The sequence below is a fragment of the Entelurus aequoreus genome, linkage group LG19 (assembly GCF_033978785.1).
Source record: "Entelurus aequoreus isolate RoL-2023_Sb linkage group LG19, RoL_Eaeq_v1.1, whole genome shotgun sequence".
Taxonomy (NCBI): domain Eukaryota; kingdom Metazoa; phylum Chordata; class Actinopteri; order Syngnathiformes; family Syngnathidae; genus Entelurus; species Entelurus aequoreus.
Window position 1 is genome coordinate 6013308 of NC_084749.1, and position 27500 is coordinate 6040807.

The window sequence follows — 27500 nt, forward strand, 5'->3', positions numbered from 1 at the left end:
CAAGAATGAAGACCCTATTTTTTATTGTACTACTTTTGCTATTAGTTATTTGTAGGGATGTCCGATAATATCGGTCTGCCGATAATATAAAGTAGTTACAATTTATACTGAAAATGACTTTGAAAATAACTTTGGTTTCGCAAAATAAATAAAATAAACAAAAATAAGCAAACTTTGCTACGAGTTCTTTCTTCAATTCATATAGTGTTTCTCACCTTCTTTATCAAAGTACTGGCACTCGCAGCTTTGATTTGTGCCATGGTGGATTATATAACAATTAAAACATGTGTATACAGTTTATCAAATGTTTAATTAACATGAATACAAAACAGAAACGTGAATAAAAATGAACATGTATACAAAATATAATATAAAAGGTGCAAATAAAAATAAGCAAACTTTGCTACGAGTTTTTCTTAAATTCATATAGTGTTTCTCACCTTCTTTATCAAAGTACTGGCACTCGCAGCTTTGATTTGTGCCATGGTGGATTATATAAAAAATAAAACATGTGTATACAGTTGATCAAATGTTTAATTAACATGAATACAAAACAGAAACTTGAATAAATATGAACATGTATACAAAATATAATATAAAATGTGCAAATATCATCCATAAAATATTAAATAGTTACAGTTTACACTGAAAATTACTTTAAAAATAACTTTGGTTTCTCAAAATAAAACAAATAAAAATAAGCAAACTTTGCTACGAGTTCTTTCTTCAATTCAGTGTTTCTCACCTTCTTTATCAAAGTACTGGCACTCGCAGCTTTGATTTGTGCCATGGTGGATTATATAAAAAATAAAACATGTGCATACAGTTGATCAAATGTTTAATTAACATGAATACAAAACAGAAACTTGAATAAATATGAACATGTATACAAAATATAATATAAAAGGTGCAAATATCATCCATAAAATATTAAATAGTTACAATTTACACTGAAAATAACTTTGAAAATAACTTTGGTGTCTCAAAATAAATAAAAATAAAATAAATAAAAATAAGCAAACTTTGCTACGAGTTCTTTCTTCAATTCATATAGTGTTTCTCACCTTCTTTATCAAAGTACTGGCACTCGCAGCTTTGATTTGTGCCATGGTGGATTATATAAAAAATAAAACATGTGTATACAGTTGATCAAATGTTTAATTAACATGAATACAAAACAGAAACGTGAATAAAAATGAACATGTATACAAAATATAATATAAAAGGTGCAAATATCATCCATAAAATATTAAATAGTTACAATTTACACTGAAAATAACTTTGAAAATAACTTTGGTGTCTCAAAATAAATAAAATAAATAAAAAAGAGCAATTTCTGCTATGAGTTCTTTCTTAAATTAATATAGTGTTTCTCACCTTCTTTATCAAAGTACTGGCACTCGCAGCTTTGATTTGTGCCATGGTGGATTATATAAAAAATAAAACATGTGTATACAGTTGATCAAATGTTTAATTAACATGAATACGAAACAGACACTTGAATAAAAATGAACATGTATACAAAATATAATATAAAATGTGCAAATATCATCCATAAAATATTAAATAGTTACAGTTTACACTGAAAATGACTTTAAAAATAACTTTGGTTTCTCAAAGTAAAATAAATAAAAATAAGCAAACTTTGCTACGAGTTCTTTCTTCAATTCATATAGTGTTTCTCACCTTCTTTATCAAAGTACTGGCACTCGCAGCTTTGATTTGTGCCATGGTGGATTATATAAAAAATAAAACATGTGTATACAGTTTATCAAATGTTTAATTAACATGAATACAAAACAGAAACTTGAATAAAAATGAACATGTATACAAAATATAATATAAAAGGTGCAAATATCATCCATAAAATATTAAATAGTTACAATTTACACTGAAAATAACTTTGAAAATAACTTTGGTGTCTCAAAATAAATAAAATAAATAAAAATAAGCAAACTTTGCTACGAGTTCTTTTTTCAATTCATATAGTGTTTTTCACCTTCTTTATCAAAGTACTGGCACTCGCAGCTTTGATTAGTGCCATGGTGGATTATATAACAATTAAAACATATGTATACAGTTTATCAAATGTTTAATTAACATGAATACAAAACAGAAACTTGAATAAATATGAACATGTATACAAAATATAATATGAAAGGTGCAAATATCATCCATAAAATATTAAATAGTTACAATTTACACTGAAAATAACTTTGAAAATAACTTTGGTTTCGCAAAATAAAATAAATAAAAATAAGCTAACTTTGCTACGAGTTCTTTCTTCAATTCATATAGTGTTTCTCACCTTCTTTATCAAAGTACTGGCACTCGCAGCTTTGATTAGTGCCATGGTGGATTATTTAGCAGTCAGCACTTGTGCTTGTTAGGAGTGGTGTTAGCATGGCGTGACATCCTTCCACACACGCCGTCCAAATAGTGAGTCACGTTGCACTGTTTCGGTTCGAAGGCATTTTCTCCCTAATTAAGCAATGTTTGGCCTTTTTTTGTTTGCACTTTTTAATGAGTGACGGACGAGCCAAACTGCTGTCTTACAAGCACGATCCTGTGCAGACTTTAGACAATGATCTGAAGGTGCTGGGAGATGATCTGCAGAGGAAGGAAGGATTGGTGTTTAGTAGCGGTGTAACGCTACGTCTATTTGTATTGAACCCTTTCGCTACGTTGGTTTTGGTTCGGTTCGGAGGTGTACCGGACGAGTTTCCACACAAACATATTAAGTAACTTCCTTCTGCCTGTCTCTGTCAGTCCTTTACACCAGTGGTCCCCAACCTTTTTGGAGCTGGGGACCAGTCAACACTTGAAAATTTGTCCCACGGAGGGGGGGGGGATTTTTTTTTTTTTTTTTTTTTTTTCATAAAGAAATACAATCATGTGTGCTTACGGACTGTATCCCTGCAGACTGTATTGATCTATATTGATATGTAATGTATATAATGTGTTTTTTATGTTGATTTAATAAAAAATAAAAAATATATTTTTTTTAATTTTATTTTATTTTTTAAATTAAATTTCATGCGCGGCCCGGTACCAATCGGTCCGCGGACCGGTACCGGGCCGCGGCCCGGTGGTTGGGGACCACTGCTCTACACAGCACCCAGCATTGTCCCACCCACACAACCATCTGATTGGTTACACACAGAGCGGTAACAGCCTATCAGCAGTGCGTAATTCAGAGCGCATGTAGTTAGCGTTTAGCAGGTAATCATCAGGCCGCGGAATCTCCCCAAATTATAATAAACACCTCCCAGTCAACTACTAGTAACATCACTATGAGCCCGTTGACCTTCTAGAAACACAAAAGGCAGCTCAGCTCGCTCGCAGTCCTGGCTTGAGGTGAAGGCTAATTCGCTTTTAGCGTAATGTTAGCTCATTTTGCGGTGTGTGTGTGTGTTACGGACAGCAAAGCCCTGTCTGTCTGTTATTTCACTTGACCTTTTTCTGTGTTGATTGAGCTGTGTTGAAGCAGCAAAAAAGGACATTATGTTAAATGAAGAGTTTCTGTCTCTGATAGTTGATATAATAATGTAAGTGCATCATTAAGCCTACATGAACTCCATGGTGTTCAGGGATGAATAGTCTCTCCTATTGCTATTGTACCATTTTTTCAGCTATAGTTACATGAATCATTAGTAATGTAGTTTTGAATGGCAGGGTCCCTGCTATCACATGTTGATACAAATAGAACATTTACATAATACAAATCAACTACAGGCTTCCCAAATGCTGTAATAAAATAAGCATGATGAGTTGACTTGAAACTGTTTAATGTTGCACTTTTATGTATTTTATTTAATCTGAGCAACAACTTGAGGCAGTTTAATGTTGATTAACGTGGGCAGAATTATTATAGTGTTCCCAATGTTAAAAGGATAAAGCCATTTTTGGTAAATTTTGGTAAATTTATTTTATATTTATTATTATTTATTTATTATTATTTATTATTTATTTATTTATTATTGTATTGTATTGTAATAAATATTGTAATAAATATTTATTTATTATTATTATATTTATTTATTTATTATTTATTTATTTATTATTATTTATTATTTATTTATTTATTATTGTATTGTATTGTAATAAATATTGTAATAAATATTTATTTATTATTATTATATTTATTTATTATTTATTTATTTATTTATTTATTTATTTATTTATTTATTTATTTATTATTTATTATTATATTATTATTATTATATTATTATATATATTTATATTTATAACATTTTGGTAAATTTACCAAATTTGGTAAATAAATAACCAAAAAATGTATATTTTGTTGTTTTCTTACTGTACCGAAAATGAACCGAACCGTGACCTCTAAACCGAGGTACGTACCGAACCGACATTTTTGTGTACCGTTACACCCCTTACGTGTTTAGGGAGGGAAAGTTGGTGGTATTGAGAAAGTCATGGCGGTGACGTAAGTGACTGCTGGCGTTCAAGCTTTGAGAGCGAGGGGAGTTGGGGGCTTGGGGGGTTTGGGGGGTGGTGTCTGTGTTTAGTGTCTTCACAGTGATGTGGTGCAGGACCGAGGGGGCGCCATGGCAGCTGGCTTCTATAAATAAGTGTCGCAGAGGGGGGGGGCGAGCAAGAAAAGGGAGTTAAGGAGGAGGAGGCTGACAGATGTGCTCTCAACACAAGTCATGTGCTCTTTGCAGCTTCTTCTCATACGTTTGTCTCAAGCCCCAAAAAAACAACCTGTTGCGTGATCTCTTTTGGTGCTTCTGGCCCGACAGCTTCCTTCCTCTTCTTGTTGTGAAGTGTGGCAAGCACTCTCACACGCTCGCAAAGTTGTTGGCGGTAAATACGCTCTTTCATGTTGCTGTTTTACGCACCGTATTAACATGTTTGTTAACAGGCATGTGATTTGACCACAATGAAAAAGACGGAAACAATTTCTGGGGGTCTGGGGGATGAAGGCCCCCAGCCAGCTCCTGGTTTTTCACCAATTTAACATGCTAAAATGAACAAAGAAAGCACCATTTGAAGAAAATATTTTAGTGTTTAAAGACATGAAAACATCATTAATAGAACATACATAACCCAATTATAATAATGAATCACTGTATATGGTTCAGTCCCAACAGTATTTAGTCACTAATAGGGATGATGTTTGATAAGAAATTATCGAGTTCAAGTCTATTATCGAATCCTCTTATCGAACCGATTCCTTATCGATTCTCTTATCGAGTCCAGATAGGTTGTTGTATATGGAAAAAAAACCACAATAGCTCACTTTTATTATATAAGAAAACAAAATGACTGTTGTTACCCAAAGTATATTAAGTGGGATTTTTCAGAGAAACAAATATATACAGTAACACAAAAACAAGCTGTCTCTGTGATCACTATAGGTGTATAAATAATAATATAGTGTTAAATAAAATCAGTCCCTTGGGCACAAAACTGGAAATAATACAGCTCTCCAAAAAGTGCACTTCTGCTGCTATTGGAACATAACTGTTTGTTATGATGCTTTGACATTTTTGCACTTTATTTCTTTATTGAAAGAAAATTCTATGAAGAGAAAAGTTGTTTGCAAATGTGGTTACAATGCTAAAAAATGAAAAGTTAAAGCTAAAAAAAGAAATACACTTTATTGAGTTAACATTATTTCTTTATGGGGGGGGGGGGAATGTTATGAGCGAGAGAATATAACAACTACACTACGCAGCATGCAACGGGAGTTACGAGCATGCGCGGTAGCCCCGAAAAGTGTTGCATGTTGCCACGCTGTGAAAGTAAACGTCAAGAACTCAGCCAACACGCCTCGTCTGCATTAAGGCTGCAGCTAACGATTATTTTTCTATCGATTAATCTATAGATTATTTTTTCGATTAATCGGTTAATCTATAGATTATTTTTTTTGATTAATCTATAGATTATTTTTCCTTTTACCGATTATTTTTTTTATTCAAAATGAAGATGAAAAAATAAATGTAGGCCCATTTTTTCAAAAGGCATGGCTTTTATTTACAAAAAAAAAGAAGTATGGCCACTCAGTCAACATTGACAACAACATGACTAAATATTCTGTAACAATGTAAACATTTAAAACTTTTAACATTTAACAAAATTAAAAGTAGCTTATTTGCTTTTTAATGTGCAAATATAAAAGTCAACATCCAGTGCAAATCTTAATATTCTGCAATAGTATAAGCATTTCAAAAGTAAAAGTATTGCTTATTTTGCTTTAAAATGTGCAAAAATAAAGATAAACATCCAATACAAAAAAGTGCAAAACGAAATATTCTGTAACAAAAGTGTAAACATTTCAACAAAAGTGAAAGTATTGCTTATTTGCTAAAATGTGCACAAATAAAGATAAACATCCAATACAAAAAAGTGCCAATCTAAATATTCTGGAGCACTGTAAACATTAAGTATTGCTTTTAAAATGTGCAAAATAAACATCCAGTCCAACACAGTACACAATAACCAATTCTACTCATTCCAGTGAGTGACAAACAGTTGTAATGAAGAAAGGTTAGCATGTCTACATGCTCTGCTTCTTTTCTTGTTTACAATATTCCCAGCAGCTGAAAATAGGCGCTCAGAAGGGGTCGATGTGGCTGGAACGAGAGGTAATTAGCCTTCACCTCAAGCCAGGACTGCGAGTGAGCTGAGCTGCAGTTTATATTTCTAGAAGGTCAACGGGCTCATAGTGATGTTACTAGTAGTTGACTGGGAGGTGTTTATTATCATTTGGGGAGAGTCCGCTGCCTGATGCTCACCTGCTAAACACCTATCTGCTCCACGCTGAAGCGCTGACTACATGCGCTCTGAATACACACTGCTGATTGGCTGATAATGCTTCGTGTGTACCAATCAGATGGTTGTGTGGGTGGGACAATGCTGCGTGTGTACCAATCAGATGGTTGTGTGGGTGGGACAATGCTGCGTGTGTACCAATCAGATGGTTGTGTGGGTGGGACAATGCTGCGTGTGTACCAATCAGATGGTTGTGTGGGTGGGACAATGCTGCGTGTGTACCAATCAGATGGTTGTGTGGGTGGGACAATGCTGCGTGTGTACCAATCAGATGGTTGTGTGGGTGGGACAATGCTGCGTGTGTACCAATCAGATGGTTGTGTGGGTGGGACAATGCTGCGTGTGTACCAATCAGATGGTTGTGTGGGTGGGACAATGCTGCGTGTGTACCAATCAGATGGTTGTGTGGGTGGGACAATGCTGCGTGTGTACCAATCAGATGGTTGTGTGGGTGGGACAATGCTGCGTGTGTACCAATCAGATGGTTGTGTGGGTGGGACAATGCTGCGTGTGTACCAATCAGATGGTTGTGTGGGTGGGACAATGCTGCGTGCTGAGACAGACGCAGAGGAGCGAAGCAGCTTGTTAAGACTTTAGCAGCTAAAGTTAGCTTTAGCTTAGAAACTCGTTCGGTACACCCCCGTACCGAACCGAAATCCCCGTACCGAAACGGTTCAATACAAAACACGTGCCGTTACACCCCTAGCAGATACAAATGACACATTCATGTTTTTGTGTAATGATGACAACGTATGCTCGCGCGGACGATTGACTAGTTGATGGTTTTCTTTTCTAATGCTCGTTCATAGCCGTTGTGCTGCTATGATAGGCCATTTCCGCTCGACACAGTGTGCATACAACAACATTATTAGGCCGTTTATTGAAATACTCCCACACTTTTGACCACTTTTGGCATGCTTTTCCCCCCTCGCTCGCACCGCTCGCATCGTCTGCTTTGATCGTCTGCTTTGGGGTCCGCCATGACGGTAGTGTGACGTAAATATGCGACGCGTCGACGCACAAAAACGGCGTCAACGTATTTACGTAACCGATGACGTCGACTACGTCGACGCGTCGTTTCAGCCTTAGTCTGCATTATTTATAATTAGACAGACAACACATCTACAGTGTGATTTTGTAACGTTTACAAGGAAAGAAAAACAAAAGTTAAAAAAGGGAGATGTGTTGTATATATATGTATGTGCTGCAGTGTTGTATATATATGTATGTGCTGCAGTGTTGTATATATATGTATGTGCTGCAGTGTTGTATATATATGTATGTGCTGCAGTGTTGTATATATATGTATGTGCTGCAGTGTTGTATATATATGTATGTGCTGCAGTGTTGTATATATATATATGTGCTGCAGTGTTGTATATATATGTATGTGCTGCGGTTGTTTTAAGAAGGTTGCGACAGCTGCCGTAAAGGAGGTGCGTTGCTAGCCTGGTTGCTATGTTTCCGGTTGGTCGTAAAAGTGTTGGTCATGTGTTTTACCCTGCTCAAATCTCTCAGTAAAGTTATTCATTGGATTATACCTTTTGTTGTGAACTTTATTACACCTTGGAGCGCTTTTTCCCGTCCATTGTTTTCCTGCTTTCGCTATCTGCGCCTAATGACTGAGCTACGTGACGTCATTTCTTGTGATGTCCCACGGGGCATTTCTGGTCGGGACGGGATTCGTTCCGAGGGATTTGAATAAAGAACCAACTCTTTTTCTTTACTATAGTGGTCTCGATAACGGGTTCCGGTTCTCAAAAAGGGATTCGAGTCCGAGGACTTTGGTTCTTTTCTTATCAAACAACCGGGAAAACCGGTTTCGAGTATCATCCCTACACACCAAGCACTGCGGAGTCGGTGGAAGTCAATCCAAATGAAAGATAGCTTTCGCTTTATTGCCTCGAGCTCACCGTCTTTTTTTATTTTGTAGACCACTCATACTAGAGCCTTCATCTGGGTCAGAATTTTGTCCCGGACCCTGTTCGCCATTTGCGTTTCCCCTTCTCAAAAACGTCTCCACCACTGTCACTTGCTCGCCTCCTCTTGCCGCGATCCCAAACTGTCACTGTCACGTGATGCGCAGCGCTAACTCCATTGTCTTTACAGGTATTTATCGCCCTCTGCTGCCACCTACTGAAATAGATGGGTATTACATTGTCTGCCGCACTTTATTATAGCGCGGACACCCGACAATGGTTAATTAGGAGATCATTTCTCACGGCACACCTGACGATCTCTCCGCGGCACACTGGTTGAAAATGACTGCTATAGTGGTCTCGATAACGGGAACCGGTTCTCAAAAAGGGATTCGAGTGCATGGAATCGGTTCTTTTCTTCTCGAACAAGCGGGAGAACCGGTTTCGAACATCATCCCTACTTTTTTGCCACTTGTGCCAGCTTTTTTCAAACATGTCGCAGGCATCAAATTCCAAATGAGCTAATATTTGCAAAAAATAACAACATTTCTGAGTGTGAACATGAAATATCTTGTATTTGCAGTCTATTCAATTGAATATAAGTTGAAAATTATTTGTTGTATTCTCTTTTTATTGACCATTTACACAACGTGACAACTTCACTGCTTTTTGGGGGTTTAGTAATTATAGTGTGGTACAGTGAAGGGTTTCTTGAGTCTTATCGCTGTACGTCCTGTTGACTATTTGCTAACAGGCTCCTGATGGACTGGATAGCGGAGTCCTAATGAGGCCGACATCTTTCTGTTTCCTGCCTCCTGCTGCACACTTTCAGTCTAAAGTGGAATGTTTGCCGTTTACGAGGCGTCCATTAAGCCGGCTCAAAGTTTCCTGCCGTGGAAACGCCACGTCAACGCCCGCGGAGAAAATGAACGGCGCGGCCGGTGCGAGCGCTGACGAGGCGGAATGTCGCGGAGGGGAAGCGGCGCAGTGAGGAAGTGGTGCCTTGTAATCAGGCTTCATCAGAAGACCTCTTCTCTACTTCCTCTGGTTCCACTTGCGGACAGGAAATGGCCGTGCGTGCGTGCGTGCGTGAGTGAGCCGCATGGCGCGAACATAAAAAGGTGCATGACTTCATTTGTGTCATTCACTATGACTGCGTCCACGTAAAAGACATATGTGCTCCACCTGGCATCTTGTAAACAACATTCTGACGCCACCAGTATCACCATCATCTGCTCTGCCAGAGAATAAGAAGACACAGCAAGAGTGTTGCCAACATAGCACACAGCTGCAACCATTAATCAATTCATTTGATTAGAAAAAAGCTTTGATTTATATTCTGTTGCTTAGATTTTTCCTTTAATAAGTGTAACTAATAAAATGTATAAAATCCAGACTGCAAAAAGATGGTAAAAAATTTAATAGAAGGTAATAGATAATAAAAGAAAAAATTTGGTAAAATTAGGTATTTTTTTAAAAATAGGGTTAACATTTTTTAATCAAATGTAAAAGAGGGTAAATAAAGGGTGAAATAAGGAATATAGAAGGTAAAATAAGTTAATGGAATGTAAATAGAAAGGTAAAAGAAGGAATATAGAAGGTAAAATAAGTAAATAAATGGTAAAATAAGAAAGATAAAAACTAAAAGAAGGTATATAAGATAAAAAGTTAAATACAAGATAAACAGAAGGAATATAGAAAGTAAACTAAGTTAAATAGAAGGTAAACAGATACATTTATTATTTATTATTATTATTATTATTATTATTTCTTCGGTCAATGGTCAACAATAAGGATGTCCGATAATGGCTTTTTGCCGATATCCGATATTCCGATATTGTCCAACTCTTTAATTACCGATACCGATATCAATCGATACCGATATCAACCGATATATACAGTCGTGGAATTAACACATTATTATGCCTAATTTGGACAACCAGGTATGGTCAAGATAAGGTACTTTTTAAAAAATTTTGTAAAATAAGATAAATAAATTAAAAACATTTTCTTGAATAAAAAAGAAAGTACAATAAAATAAAAACAGTTACATAGAAACTAGTAATGAATGAAAATGAGTGAAATGAAGTGTTAAAGGTTAGTACTATTAGTGGAGCAGCAGCACGCACAATCATGTGTGCTTACGGACTGTATCCCTTGCAGACTGTATTGATATATATTGATATATCATGTAGGAAGCAGAATATTAATAACAGAAAGAAACAACCCTTTTGTGTGAATGAGTGTAAATGGGGGAGGGAGGTTTTTTGGCTTGGTGCACTAATTGTAAGTGTATCTTGTGTTTTTTATGTGGATTTAATTTTTTTTTTTTTAAATTAAAAAAAACCAAAAACGATACTGATAATAAAAAAACCGATACCGATAATTCCCGATATTACATTTTAACGCATTTATCGGCCGATAATATCGGCAGACCGATATTGTCGGACATCTCTAAAAATAAGTTAATGGAATGTAAATAGAAAGGTAAAGGAAGGAATATAGAAGGTAAAATAAGTAAATAAATGGTAAAATAAGAAAGATTGAAAACTAAAAGAAGGTAAATAGAAGATAAAAAGTTAAATGAAAGATAAAAAGAAGGAATATAGAAAGTAAACTAAGTTAAATAGAAGGTAAACAGATACATTTATTATTTATTATTATTATTAGAGATGTCCGATGATATCGGCCTGCCGATATTATCGGCCGATATATGCGTTAAAATGTAATATCGGAAATTATCGGTATCGGTTTTTTTTATTATCGGTATCGTTTTTTATTATTATTTTTATTTTTTTAATTTTTTATTAAATCCACATAAAAAACACAAGATACACTTACAATTAGTGCACCAAGCCAAAAAACCTCCCTCCCCCATTTACACTCATTCACACAAAAGGGTTGTTTCTTTCTGTTATTAATATTCTGCTTCCTACATTATATATCAATATATATCAATACAGTCTGCAAAAACACTGCACCCAAAGCAAATAAACAATATTGCAGTGTAAAAGTTGGCATTTGTCAACATAAACAAGTTTAAAATAATCATAGTTGAGTATTACTTGCACATACAAAGTCTCCAAGGCAGATTCCAAAGTATCCAGTAACAAACGTGTCCGCATCATTCACCTTACTGCGTCATGAATTATTGTGGACATTAGATTAGGGATGTCCAATAATATCGGCCTGCCGATAATATCGGCCTGCCGATATTATCGGCCGATAAATGCGCTAAAATGTAATATCGGAAATTATCGGTATCGTTTTTTTTATTATCTGTATCGGGTTTTTTTTTAATTATTTTTTTTTTTTATTAAATCAACATAAAAAACACAAGATACACTTACAATTAGTGCACCAACCCAAAAAACCTCCCTCCCCCATTTACACTCATTCACACAAAAGGGTTGTTTCTTTCTGTTATTAATATTCTGCTTCCTACATTATATATCAATATATATCAATACAGTCTGCAAGGGATACAGTCCGTAAGCACACATGATTGTGCGTGCTGCTGCTCCACTAATAATACTAACCTTTAACACTTCATTTGACTCATTTTCATTCATTACTAGTTTCTATGTAACTGTTTTTATATTGTTGTACTTTCTTTTTTATTCAAGAAAATGTTTTTAATTTATTTATCTTATTTTACTAATTTTTTTAAAAAAGTACCTTATCTTCACCATACCTGGTTGTCCAAATTAGGCATAATAATGTGTTAATTCCACGACTGCATATATCGGTTGATATCGGTATCGGTTGATATCGGTATCGGTAATTAAAGAGTTGGACAATATCGGAATATCGGATATCGGCAAAAAGCCATTATCGGACATCCCTAATTATTATTATTATTATTTCTTCGGTCAGTGGTCAACAACATAAACAAACAGTTGTACGTTCATAAATTAAAAATGTTGCAGCCCGAAAGGGTTCAGGCTGAAGTTGAAGACTTATTGCGGCTTACCCTATAAACAATGTCAAATACAACATGAGCTTCCAAAAATTATGAAATGTCCTTTTCACAACATATTATAAATACACCTTGTACACAACATGAATACTGTTCTATTACCTGTATCTTTACCTTCTAAATAGAAGGTCAAGCAGTTACCGTATTTTTCGGACTATAAGTGGCAGTTTTTTTTATAGTTTGGCCCGGGGGTGCGACTTATACTCAGGAGCGACTTATGTGTGAAATGATGAACACATTAGCGTAAAATATCAAATAATATCATTCACGTAAGAGACTAGACGTATAAGATTTCATGGGATTTAGCGATTAGGAGTGACAGATTGTTTGGTAAACGTATAGCATGTTCTATATGTTATAGTTATTTGAATGACTCTTACCATAAAATGTTACGTTAACATACCAGTTGGTTATTTATGCCTCATATAACGTACACTTATTCAGCCTGTTGTTCACTATTCTTTAGACATTTTAAATTGCCTTTACTGTAAAGGGTAATGAGAAGGTAAATAATGGTAAAAGAAGGGAACTAAAAGGTAAATAGAAGGAATATAGAAAGCAAAGTAGGTGAGATAGAAGGTAAATAAAAGGTCAAGAAAACGAATATAGAAGGGAAAAAAAGGGAAAAGACGGTCAATAAAAAGTAAATAAAAGGTCAATAGAAAAAATACAGGACAAAAAAAAAGTTAAATGGAATGTAAAATATGATAATCAGAAATGATTATTATTATTATCAATGTATTATTTAGGGATGTCCGATAATGGATTTTTGCCGATATCCGATATTGTCCAACTCTTTAATTACCGATACCAATATCAACCGATACTGATATCAACCGATATATACAGTCGTGGAATTAACACATTATTATGCCTAATTTGGACAACCAGGTATGGTGAAGATAAGGTACTTTTTAAAAAAATAAAATAACTAAATTAAAAACATTTTCTTGAATAAAAAAGAAAGTAAAACAATATAAAAACAGTTACATAGAAACTAGTAATTAATGAAAATTTGTAAAATGAAGTGTTAAAGGTTAGTACTATTAGTGGAGCAGCAGCACGCACAATCATGTGTGCTTACGGACTGTATCCCTTGCAGACTGTATTGATATATATTGATATATAATGTAGGAAGCAGAATATTAATAACAGAAAGAAACAACCCTTTTGTGTGAATGAGTGTAAATGGGGGAGGGAGGTTTTTTGGCTTGGTGCACTAATTGTAAGTGTATCTTGTGTTTTTTATGTGGATTTAATAAAAATAAAAAAAATAAAAATAAAAAACGATACTGAAAATAAAAAAACCGATACCGATAATTTCCGATATTACATTTTAACGCATTTATCTCTACGTACAACCTTTCGTCAGAGCGTGGTGGAAGACTGTGCAAAGAGTACAGCCCAGACGTTTCTCCTCAAAAGAGCTAAATTGAATTCTGTCTCTGTTTAATTCCTTGCTTCTTGTCTTGTTTAATAGAAGTCATCGGTGTTTGAACCTGACAATTATCGGTCCAGAGAAATGAGCAGGACTTAAAAGACATTGTTGGGACTTTCAGTACCACGCTAATGTTTCTGGACAAGCGGTAGAAAATGGATGGATGGACTAATGTTTGTGCTGTTTCCTTGCAGCCTCTAGCACGGTGGTGCGGGTTGCTGCCCAAAGACGCCGCCAAGATGCCGGAGAGCGCGTGGAAGCTGGTCTTCTACACCATGTCCTGGTGCTACAGCACCTATCTGCTCTTCTTCACCTCCTACTCCTTTTTCCACGACCCGCCCTCCGTCTTCTACAGTAAGATAACTACGCATTCATCCCTACACAACACATCAACCATCTCACACCGTCACACACCTTTTGTCTTCCCTGGTTAGCGTGCCGGGCTACGAGGAGTTGGCTTTTCGGTTCCAGCTATTCGGGACAAATGATGATCCAGAGTCTTTTAGTTCTGGGCACTGGAGGATGAGCTCCAGGTTTTTGAAGCTGAGTGATAAACAGATCCAGTTTTAGTGAAACACTCCGCATCATGTAGCACTATTGCTAAGTGCTACACAAAAAATAATAAACATAATAAAACAATAACCCACTGTACAATGTCCGCCCTCACTGGGATGTTTATATCTTTCAGCACATGAATTCAACATAATCCTCACTCGTTTTAGTGAAACAATAAGCATCATGTAGCACTATTGCTAAGTGCTACACAAAAAATACTAAACATAATAAAACAATAACCCACTGTACAATGTCCGCCCTCACTGGGATGTTTATATCTTTCAGCACATGAATTCAACATAATCCTCACTCGTTTTAGTGAAAAAATAAGCATCATGTAGCACTATTGCTAAGTGCTACACAAAAAATACTAAACATAATAAAACAATAACCCACTGTACAATGTCCGCCCTCACTGGGATGTTTATATCTTTCAGCACATGAATTCAACATAATCCTCACTCGTTGTAGTGAAAAAATAAGCATCATGTAGCACTATTGCTAAGTGCTACACAAAAAATACTAAACATAATAAAATAATAACCCACTGTACAATGTCCGCCCTCACTGGGATGTTTATATCTTTCAGCACATGAATTCAACATAATCCTCACTCGTTTTAGTAAAACACTAAGCATCATGTAGCACTATTGCTAAGTGCTACACAAACATAATAAAACATAACAAAACAATAACCCACTGTACAATGTCCGCCCTCACTGGGATGTTTATATCTTTCAGCACATGAATTCAACATAATCCTCACTCGTTTTAGTAAAACACTAAGTATCATGTAGCACTATTGCTAAGTGCTACACAAACATAATAAAACAATAACCCACTGTACAATGTCCGCCCTCACTGGGATGTTTATATCTTTCAGCACATGAATTCAACATAATCCTCACTCGTTTTAGTGAAACAATAAGCATCATGTAGCACTATTGCTAAGTGCTACACAAAAAATACTAAACATAATAAAACAATAACCCACCGTACAATGTCCGCCCTCACTGGGATGTTTATATCTTTCAGCACATGAATTCAACATAATCCTCACTCGTTTTAGTGAAACACTAAGCATCATGTAGCACTATTGCTAAGTGCTACACAAACATAATAAAACAATAACCCACTGTACAATGTCCGCCCTCACTGGGATGTTTATATCTTTCAGCACATGAATGCAACATAATCCTCACTCGTTTTAGTGAAACACTAAGCATCATGTAGCACTATTGCTAAGTGCTACACAAACATAATAAAACATGATAAAACAATAACCCACTGTACAATGTCCGCCCTCACTGGGATGTTTATATCTTTCAGCACATGAATTCAACATAATCCTCACTCGTTTTAGTGAAACACTAAGCATCATGTAGCACTATTGCTAAGTGCTACACAAACATAATAAAACATGATAAAACAATAACCCACTGTACAATGTCCGCCCTCACTGGGATGTTTATATCTTTCAGGACATTAATTCAACATAATCCTCACTCGTTTTAGTGAAACACTAAGCATCATGTAGCACTATTGCTAAGTGCTACACAAACATAATAAAACATAATAAAACAATAACCTACTGTACAATGTCCGCCCTCACTGGGATGTTTATATCTTTCAGCACATGAATTCAACATAATCCTCACTCGTTTTAGTGAAACACTAAGCATCATGTAGCACTATTGCTAAGTGCTACACAAACATAATAAAACATGATAAAACAATAACCCACTGTACAATGTCCGCCCTCACTGGGATGTTTATATCTTTCAGCACATTAATTCAACATAATCCTCACTCGTTTTAGTGAAACACTAAGCATCATGTAGCACTATTGCTAAGTGCTACACAAACATAATAAAACATGATAAAACAATAACCCACTGTACAATGTCCGCCCTCACTGGGATGTTTATATCTTTCAGCACATTAATTCAACATAATCCTCACTCGTTTTAGTGAAACACTAAGCATCATGTAGCACTATTGCTAAGTGCTACACAAACATAATAAAACATAATAAAACAATAACCTACTGTACAATGTCCGCCCTCACTGGGATGTTTATATCTTTCAGCACATGAATTCAACATAATCCTCACTCAGGTAAAAAAAATTATGGGAACAAACAAGCATCTTGCCGTGTCTTCTTAGCGACATATTTGTGTCTAAGTTTCATTTCTTGGTTTATGGCTACGTCCTTCTACTACACAAGTGTGAGGCATGATTTATAATCTATAATTAACTTTTACAAACTCAGCTCAGTAGGTCAAAAGCTGCCATATATTTTTATTAGCTTGCTTTATAGACTAAATAAATGACTCACATTAGCTTTATTGTTAGCCGTCTAGTATGAGCCATATTTTACAATTTAGAATGCACAAAAGATAGCAAAACAAATATGTTCTTGTCTCACTTAGTGATTGTGAATGCTACTTCCCCTTTAAGAACAGCATAAGTCCATTCCAGATGGTTAATAATAAATAGGTTAGTTTTGTTCGTACCTAACATTGTTGCCTGTTTGACTCATTTCAGTTGATCAAATCTTTTTTTAAACGTTCCACACTACTAAAATGTACAAATATGACGATTCCTGCCGATGTCATATGGGATTTACATCATGATACTCAAGGCACCGATATCGATATTGTAACAGAAGTGAAAAAGTTGTATCTATTTTACTAAGAACCAGCGTCCTCTGCAGTGGACATTTGTGTTTTACATAGGGCTGGGCGTTATGTCTAAAAACTGTATCACGATATAAGTCTTTTCTATCGGCCGATATCGATAATTGATATACTTTTTCAATAAGGACCAGGAGATGACATTTTCAAATGTAGCCTTCCTCTGATTATAATCTCTCAGTTATCGAAGCAGAAAGGAAAGGAAAGGTCAACACAAGCATAGAAAACACAACATTGTAAAATCACATTGACCACTTAAAGGGGAACTGCACCTTTTTGGAATGTTGCTTATTGTTCACAATCCTTATGAGAGCGTAGTAACACACCGGCGTGCTACGGTATTAGCCGTAAAAGCTAACTACGGCAAAAGATAAGCTGGCTTCTACGTCAGCACGAAACGCGTTTGAGTTTGTAATGCGATAAGCCCCTAATCTATACTGAGTGAAAAACATAAACAAACAGTATCTGTAAAGTATTATTTCATGTTTTGTTTGTACACAGCTAGCTCGACAGCGTATGCAGTTATAGTTATATTAACAATAGCATGCCGTGCTGCGTGTATCATGGTCGGTATTAAAGTGTGACTCACTGCATGGACACTTGTCTGTTTGGTCCAGCTGGCTGCGGACGTGTCCTGTTGATTTAAGGGTAAGCACTCCATTTATGTGCAAATAGCTTGGCTCCAAGTTCCACATTTTGCAGCTTTGAGTCACTTTCACCTCACTCTATCGGCGTAGTTCTGGCAATGATTAAAATGACCAAAATACAGTAAATATTGTACACATTACATATTGTTATGCAAGTGTCTGTTACTACATTATATATATACTTGCAGTGTGTATATTGTACATATTACATATTGTTATGAAGGTGTCTGTTACTACATTATATATATATATATATATTAGGGATGTCCGATAATGGCTTTTTGCCGATATCCGATATTCCGATATTGTCCAACTCTTTAATTACCGATACCGATATCAACCGATACCGATATCAACCGATACCGATATCAACCGATATATACAGTCGTGGAATTAACACATTATTATGTCTAATTTGGACAACCAGGTATGGTGAAGATAAGGTACTTTTAAAAAAAATATATAAAATAAAGTAAGATAAATAAATTAAAAACATTTTCTTGAATAAAAAAGAAAGTAAAACAATATAAAAACAGTTACATAGAAACTAGTAATTAATGAAAATGAGTAACATTAACTGTTAAAGGTTAGTACTATAGGGGAGCAGCAGCACGCACAATCATGTGTGCTTACGGACTGTATCCCTTGCAGACTGTATTGATATATATTGATATATAATGTAGGAAGCAGAATATTAATAACAGAAAGAAACAACCCTTTTGTGTGAATGAGTGTAAATGGGGGGAGGGAGGTTTTTTGGGTTGGTGCATTGATTGTAAGTGTATCTTGTGTTTTTTATGTTGATTTAATTTTAAAAAAACGATACCGATAATAAAAAAAAACGATACCGATAATTTCCGATATTACATTTTAACGCATTTATCGGCCGATAATATCGTCAGGCCGATATTATCGGACATCCCTAATATATATGTGTATATATATATATATATATATATATATATATATATATATATATCAGTGTTTCCCATAAACTGCCAAGATACCTGTGGCGGTGGGGGCGTGGCCATGGGTGTGGTCACCATGACATCATCGAGTAATTTGCATAATTTACTACAATGATTTGATTTTCCCTAAAAAGGCTCAAAAAATGTATACTTACTAATTAATAATAACAGTTTTGTTTTAAACGTCCATCCATCCATCCATTTTACAATATAATTACAACACTTTATGTACATATTCATATACAGATTTGAACAATAAGTTATTCACTGAAATATATTTATTAATTGTGGTTCTTACAAAAAATATATCTTATAAAACATAAAAGCTAAAATGTCTCTTAAAGCTCTGCCCATTTAATTAGTGCATACTAAATCATTTAACTTTAGCCTACTACTACAACCATATTATTTACCAGCAACATAAAGTGAAACAGAGGCAGAGGTGTCCTGCCACAGTCAGTAACAAATAAACAGAAAACAGTAGTGGTCAAATACAAATAAGGCAACAAGAGAAGTATCCTACACTTCTCTTTTGTAAAGTAAATCTGAACAGCCTATATGGGCATCTACATCTATTATATGATTTGCCTGAGAAGCTGGACAGGACAAAAAAATAAAAAATAAAATTGTTTTTATTTTATTTGTGGCGGACGTAATTCCTGTATATATATATTTTTTTTGCTGTTTTCCTGTATATATATATACATGTATATATATATACAGGAAAACAGCAAAAAAGTCCAAATAAGTCAGGGTGTGATGTGACAGGTGGTGACAGTACACCTACTTTGAGACAAGAGCTATAGTGATGCATGCTTGGTTATGCTTTAAAGTCATATCCAACAATTGCGACAACGACTTTTTACTGTCAACCGAGTTTATGATGTCTGCTGGTGGTGTGACTCCGGATTTTTTCAACGCAAAAAAATGTGCCTTGCCTCAAAAAAGGTTGAAAAACACCGACATCGTGGATTATGGTAAATACTGAATTTTACGGACTGAAGGAATGGAGCTCGCTGTCCTAAGGCTCTCACCAGATGGTCCTGGTGTGCCTCGGAAGAGCTAGACAAAGAAGAAATGCATATTTAATCAGAATGTTACCGAGCCTCGCGGTCTCTTACGTAACCGCTGGAGGTCCAGAAGTCAAGACGGTTTTATTTCCATCGCACCAAATACCGGTAGGTATCTCAGCGGAAACATTTATTCCTTCCACCCGTAAGGTCTTCTTGCACAAGCTGGATGGAGCAGCCTGTGGGCGGCCAGCCAGCCAGCCAGCCAGCCGTGTGCCCCCGGCAGCTTGGAGAGACAAGAAGCTGCAGACGTTTGAACGCATGAAAAGCAGCTAAATACTGCTAAGGACTACAAACAGGTCCACATTGCCGGCAGTAAGTCAACTGTAACTGAACTGGCTACAAAGTAAACAAAACAGAATGCTGGACGACAGCAAAGACTTAAAGGCCTACTGAAATGAAATGTTTTTATTTAAACGGGGATAGCAGATCCATTCTATGTGTCATACTTGATCATTTTCGCGATATTGCCATATTTTTGCTGAAAGGATTTAGTAGAGAACATCGACGATAAAGATTGCAACTTTTGGTCGCTGATAAAAAAAAGCCTTGCCTGTAGCGGAAGTAGCGTGACGTCGCAGGTTGAAAGGCTCCTCACATTTCCCCATTGTTTACACCAGCAGCGAGAGCGATTCGGACCAAGAAAGCGACGATTACCCCATTAATTTGAGCCAGGATGAAAGATTCGTGGATGAGGAACGTGAGAGTGAAGGACTAGAGTGCAGTGCAGGACGCATCTTTTTTCTCTCTGACCGTAACTTAGGTACAAGCTGGCTCATTGGATTCCACACTCTCTCCTTTTTCTATTGTGGATCACGGATTTGTATTTCAAACCACCTCGGATACTATATCCTCTTGACAATGAGAGTCGAGAACGCCAAATGGACATTCACAACGACTTTTATCTCCACGACAATACATCAGCGAAACACTTTAACTACGGAGCTAACGTGATAGCATCGTGCTTGAATGCAGATAGAAACAGAAGAAATAAACCCCTGACTGGAAGGATAGACAAAAGATCAACAATACTATTAAACCATGGACATGTAACTACACGGTTAATGCTTTCCAGCTTGGCGAAGCTTAACAATGCTGTTGCTAACGACGCCATTGAAGCTAACTTAGCAACGGGACCTCAAAGAGCTATCCACCTCAACAGCCAGCCCTCATCTGCTCATCAACACCCGTGCTCACCTGCGTTCCAGCGATCGACGAAGGACTTCACCCGATCACAGATGCGGTTGGCGGCTAGCGTCGGATAGCGCGTCTGCTATCCACCTCAAAGTCCTCCTGTTTGTGTTGCTGCAGCCAGCCGCTAATACACCACACCCCACCTACAGCTTTCTTCTTTGGAGTCTTCATTGTTCATTAAACAAATTGCAAAAGATTCACCAACACAGATGTCCAGAATACTCTGGAATTATGCGATGAAAACAGAGCTTTTTGTATTGGATTCAATGGCGTCCGAATACTTCCGTCTATGTATGATGACGCGCATACGTCATAGACGTTTTCAAGCAGAAGTTTAGCGGGAAATTTGAAATGTCACTTTATAAGTTAACCCGGCCGTATTGGCATGTGTTGCAATGTTAAGATTTCATCATTGATATATAAACTATCAGACTGCGTGGTCGCTAGTAGTGGCTTTCAGTAGGCCTGTAAGTGAGGGTTGGACTCCGCCAAGGCTGCCCTTTGTCACCCATTCTGTTCATAACTTTTATGGACAGAATTTCTAGGCGCAGTCAGGGCGTTGAGGGGTTCCGGTTTTGTGGCTGCAGGATTAGGTCTCTGCTTTTTGCAGATGATGTGGTCCTGACTGGCCAGGATCTTCAGCTCTCTCTGGATCGGTCCGCAGCCGAGTGTGAAGCGACTGGGATGAGAATCAGCACGTCCAAGTCCGAGTCCATGGTTCTCGCCCGGGAAAGGGTGGAGTGCCATCTCCGGGTTGGGGAGGAGATCTTGCCCCAAGTGGAGGAGTTCAAGTACCTCGGAGTCTTGTTCGCGAGTGAGGGAAGAGTGGATGGTGAGATCGACAGGCGGATCGGTGCGGCGTCTTCAGTAATGCGGACGCTGTATCGATCCGTTGTGGTGAAGAAGGAGCTGAGCCGGAAGGCAAAGCTCTGAATTTACCGCTCGATCTACGTTCCCATCCTCACCTATGGTCATGAGCTTTGGGTTATGACCGAAAGGACAAGATCACGGGTACAAGCGGCCCAAATAAAACATAATAAAACAATAACCTACTGTACAATGTCCGCCCTCACTGGGATGTTTATATCTTTCAGCACATGAATTCAACATAATCCTCACTCGTTTTAGTGAAACTCTAAGCATCATGTAGCATTATTGCTAAGTGCTACACAAACATAATAAAACATAACAAAACAATAACCCACTGTACAATGTCCGCCCTCACTGGGATGTTTATATCTTTCAGCACAAGAATTCAACATAATCCTCACTCGTTTTAGTGAAACACTAAGCATCATGTAGCACTATTGCTAAGTGCTACACAAAAAATACTAAACATAATAAAACAATAACCCACTGTACAATGTCCGCCCTCACTGGGATGTTTATATCTTTCAGCACAAGAATTCAACATAATCCTCACTCGTATTAGTGAAACACTAAGCATCATGTAGCACTATTGCTAAGTGCTACACAAAAAATACTAAACATAATAAAACAATAACCCACTGTACAATGTCCGCCCTCACTGGGATGTTTATATCTTTCAGCACATGAATTCAACATAATCCTCACTCGTTTTAGTGAAACACTAAGCATCATGTAGCACTATTGCTAAGTGCTACACAAACATAATAAAACATGATAAAACAATAACCCACTGTACAATGTCCGCCCTCACTGGGATGTTTATATCTTTCAGCACATGAATTCAACATAATCCTCACTCGTTTTAGTGAAACACTAAGCATCATTTAGCACTATTGCTAGGTGCTACACAAACATAATAAAACAATAACCCACTGTACAATGTCCGCCCTCACTGGGATGTTTATATCTTTCAGCACATGAATTCAACATAATCCTCACTCGTTTTAGTGAAACACTAAGCATCATGTAGCACTATTGCTAAGTGCTACACAAACATAATAAAACATAATAAAACAATAACCTACTGTTAGCTCTCAATTTACCGCTCGATCTACGTTCCCACCCTCACCTATGGTCATGAGCTTTGGGTTATGACCGAAAGGACAAGATCACGGGTACAAGCGGCCCAAATGAGTTTCCTCCGCCGGGTGGAGGGTCTCTCCCTTAGAGATAGGGTGAGAAGCTCTGTCATCCGGGAGGAGCTCAAAGTAAAGCCGCTGCTCCTCCACATGGAGAGGAGCCAGACGAGGTGGTTCGGGCATCTGGTCAGGATGCCACCCGAACGCCTCCATAGGGAGTTTATTAGGGCACGTCCGACTGGTAGGAGGCCACGGGGAAGACCCAGGACACGTTGGGAAGACTATGTCTCCCGGCTGGCCTGGGAACGCCTCGGGATCCCCCGGGAGGAGCTGGACCAAGTGGCTGGGGAGAGGAAAGTCTGGGCTTCTCTACTTAGGCTGCTGCCCCCGCGACCCGACCTCGGATAAGCGGAAGAGAATGGATGGATGGATGGACTACAAACAGTAACATTACTTATGTGTATACTCTTTATGTCTGGTGTGTGGGCATTAGTGGTGCAGCCCTGGTTGTGGTTGGACCAGGTCTGGTGGCCAATGTTGTGCAGCTGCCAGATGTTGAGCTGGTGTGACAACTGCAGCGCTCACAAAGGTAAATCCTTTTGGCACGTCTTCCCTCGGGCACGGACGGGATTTAAATCACTGGCTCAGGACACAAAGATTAGACCACTCAGGTTGTTCTCGCACTTGTTGTTCGGTACTATTGTGTGGCACATGACTACAAATATACCAATTAAAACACTTTTTTGCACACTTAGGTTCTGTCTGCTTGGATGTAACAGTCTAATGCACTGTGGATGTAACAGTCTAATGCACTGTGGATGTATCAGTCTGATGCAGTGGATGTAACAGTCTAATGCACTGTGGATGTAACAGTCTAATGCACTGTGGATGTATCAGTCTGATGCAGTGGATGTATCAGTCTGATGTGCTGTGGATGTATCAGTCTGATGTACTGTGGATGTAACAGTCTGATGCGCTGTGGATGTAACAGTCTGATGTACTGTGGATGTAACAGTCTAATGCACTGTGGATGTAACAGTCTGATGTACTGTGGATGTAACAGTCTGATGCAGAGGATGTATCAGTCTAATGCACTGTGGATGTAACAGTCTAATGCACTGAGGATGTAACAGTCTAATGCACTGTGGATGTATCAGTCTAATGCACTGTGGATGTAACAGTCTGATGTACTGTGGATGTAACAGTCAAATGCACTGTGGATGTAACAGTCTAATGCACTGTGGATGTAACAGTCTGATGTACTGTGGATGTAACAGTCAAATGCACTGTGGATGTAACAGTCTGATGTACTGTGGATGTAACAGTCTAATGCACTGTGGATGTAACAGTCTGATGTACTGTGGATGTAACAGTCTAATGCACTGTGGATGTAACAGTCTGATGTACTGTGGATGTAACAGTCTAATGCACTGTGGATGTAACAGTCTGATGTACTGTGGATGTAACAGTCTAATGCACTGTGGATGTAACAGTCTGATGTACTGTGGATGTAACAGTCTAATGCACTGTGGATGTAACAGTATAATGCACTGTGGATGTAACAGTCTGATGTACTGTGGATGTAACAGTCTAATGCACTGTGGATGTAACAGTCTGATGTACTGTGGATGTAACAGTCTAATGCACTGTGGATGTAACAGTCTGATGTACTGTGGATGTAACAGTCTGATGCAGAGGATATATCAGTCTAATGCACTGTGGATGTAACAGTCTAATGCACTGAGGATGTAACAGTCTAATGCACTGTGGATGTATCAGTCTAATGCACTGTGGATGTAACAGTCTAATGCACTGTGGATGTAACAGTCTGATGTACTGTGGATGTAACAGTCTGATGTACTGTGGATGTAACAGTCAAATGCACTGTGGATGTAACAGTCTGATGAAGTGGATGTATCAGTCGAATGCACTGTGGATGTAACAGTCTAATGCACTGTGGATGTAACAGTCAAATGCACTGTGGATGTAACAGTCTAATGCACTGTGGATGTAACAGTCTAATGCACTGTGGATGTAACAGTCTAATGCACTGTGGATGTAACAGTCTAATGCACTGTGGATGTAACAGTCTAATGTACTGTGGATGTATCAGTCTAATGCACTGTGGATGTAACAGTCTAATGCACTGTGGATGTAACAGTCTAATGCACTGTGGATGTAACAGTCTAATGCACTGTGGATGTAACAGTCTAATGCACTGTGGATGTAACAGTCTAATGCACTGTGGATGTAACAGTCTGATGAAGTGGATGTATCAGTCGAATGCACTGTGGATGTAACAGTCTAATGCACTGTGGATGTAACAGTCTAATGCACTGTGGATGTAACAGTCTAATGCACTGTGGATGTAACAGTCTAATGCACTGTGGATGTAACAGTCTAATGCACTGTGGATGTAACAGTCTAATGCACTGTGGATGTAACAGTCTAATGTACTGTGGATGTATCAGTCTAATGCACTGTGGATGTAACAGTCTAATGCACTGTGGATGTAACAGTCTAATGCACTGTGGATGTAACAGTCTAATGCACTGTGGATGTAACAGTCTAATGCACTGTGGATGTAACAGTCTAATGCACTGTGGATGTATCAGTCTGATGCAGTGGATGTAACAGTCTAATGCACTGTGGATGTAACAGTCTAATGCACTGTGGATGTATCAGTCTGATGCAGTGGATGTATCAGTCTGATGTGCTGTGGATGTATCAGTCTGATGTACTGTGGATGTAACAGTCTGATGCGCTGTGGATGTAACAGTCTGATGTACTGTGGATGTAACAGTCTAATGCACTGTGGATGTAACAGTCTGATGTACTGTGGATGTAACAGTCTGATGCAGAGGATGTATCAGTCTAATGCACTGTGGATGTAACAGTCTAATGCACTGAGGATGTAACAGTCTAATGCACTGTGGATGTATCAGTCTAATGCACTGTGGATGTAACAGTCTGATGTACTGTGGATGTAACAGTCAAATGCACTGTGGATGTAACAGTCTAATGCACTGTGGATGTAACAGTCTGATGTACTGTGGATGTAACAGTCAAATGCACTGTGGATGTAACAGTCTGATGTACTGTGGATGTAACAGTCTAATGCACTGTGGATGTAACAGTCTGATGTACTGTGGATGTAACAGTCTAATGCACTGTGGATGTAACAGTCTGATGTACTGTGGATGTAACAGTCTAATGCACTGTGGATGTAACAGTCTGATGTACTGTGGATGTAACAGTCTAATGCACTGTGGATGTAACAGTCTGATGTACTGTGGATGTAACAGTCTAATGCACTGTGGATGTAACAGTATAATGCACTGTGGATGTAACAGTCTGATGTACTGTGGATGTAACAGTCTAATGCACTGTGGATGTAACAGTCTGATGTACTGTGGATGTAACAGTCTAATGCACTGTGGATGTAACAGTCTGATGTACTGTGGATGTAACAGTCTGATGCAGAGGATGTATCAGTCTAATGCACTGTGGATGTAACAGTCTAATGCACTGAGGATGTAACAGTCTAATGCACTGTGGATGTATCAGTCTAATGCACTGTGGATGTAACAGTCTGATGTACTGTGGATGTAACAGTCTAATGCACTGTGGATGTAACAGTCTGATGAAGTGGATGTATCAGTCTAATGCACTGTGGATGTAACAGTCTAATGCACTGTGGATGTAACAGTCTGATGTACTGTGGATGTAACAGTCTGATGTACTGTGGATGTAACAGTCAAATGCACTGTGGATGTAACAGTCTGATGAAGTGGATGTATCAGTCGAATGCACTGTGGATGTAACAGTCTAATGCACTGTGGATGTAACAGTCAAATGCACTGTGGATGTAACAGTCTAATGCACTGTGGATGTAACAGTCTAATGCACTGTGGATGTAACAGTCTAATGCACTGTGGATGTAACAGTCTAATGCACTGTGGATGTAACAGTCTAATGTACTGTGGATGTATCAGTCTAATGCACTGTGGATGTAACAGTCTAATGCACTGTGGATGTAACAGTCTAATGCACTGTGGATGTAACAGTCTAATGCACTGTGGATGTAACAGTCTGATGTACTGTGGATGTAACAGTCTAATGCACTGTGGATGTAACAGTCTAGTGCACTGTGGATGTAACAGTCTAATGCACTGTGGATGTAACAGTCTAATGCACTGTGGATGTAACAGTCTGATGTACTGT

The 27500-nt window shown here is 37.7% G+C and overlaps 1 protein-coding gene across 2 annotated transcripts in view; it reads left to right on the top strand.

Moving 5' to 3' along the window:
- cers1 (ceramide synthase 1) overlaps positions 1–27500 on the top strand; it is a 92834-nt gene that overhangs the window by 55363 nt on the left and 9971 nt on the right. For both annotated transcript variants that reach the window (XM_062027747.1, XM_062027748.1), the window contains exon 2: positions 14332–14491. In XM_062027747.1, the coding sequence (XP_061883731.1) occupies positions 14332–14491 (160 nt within the window). The remainder of the gene's footprint in view (positions 1–14331; positions 14492–27500) is intronic.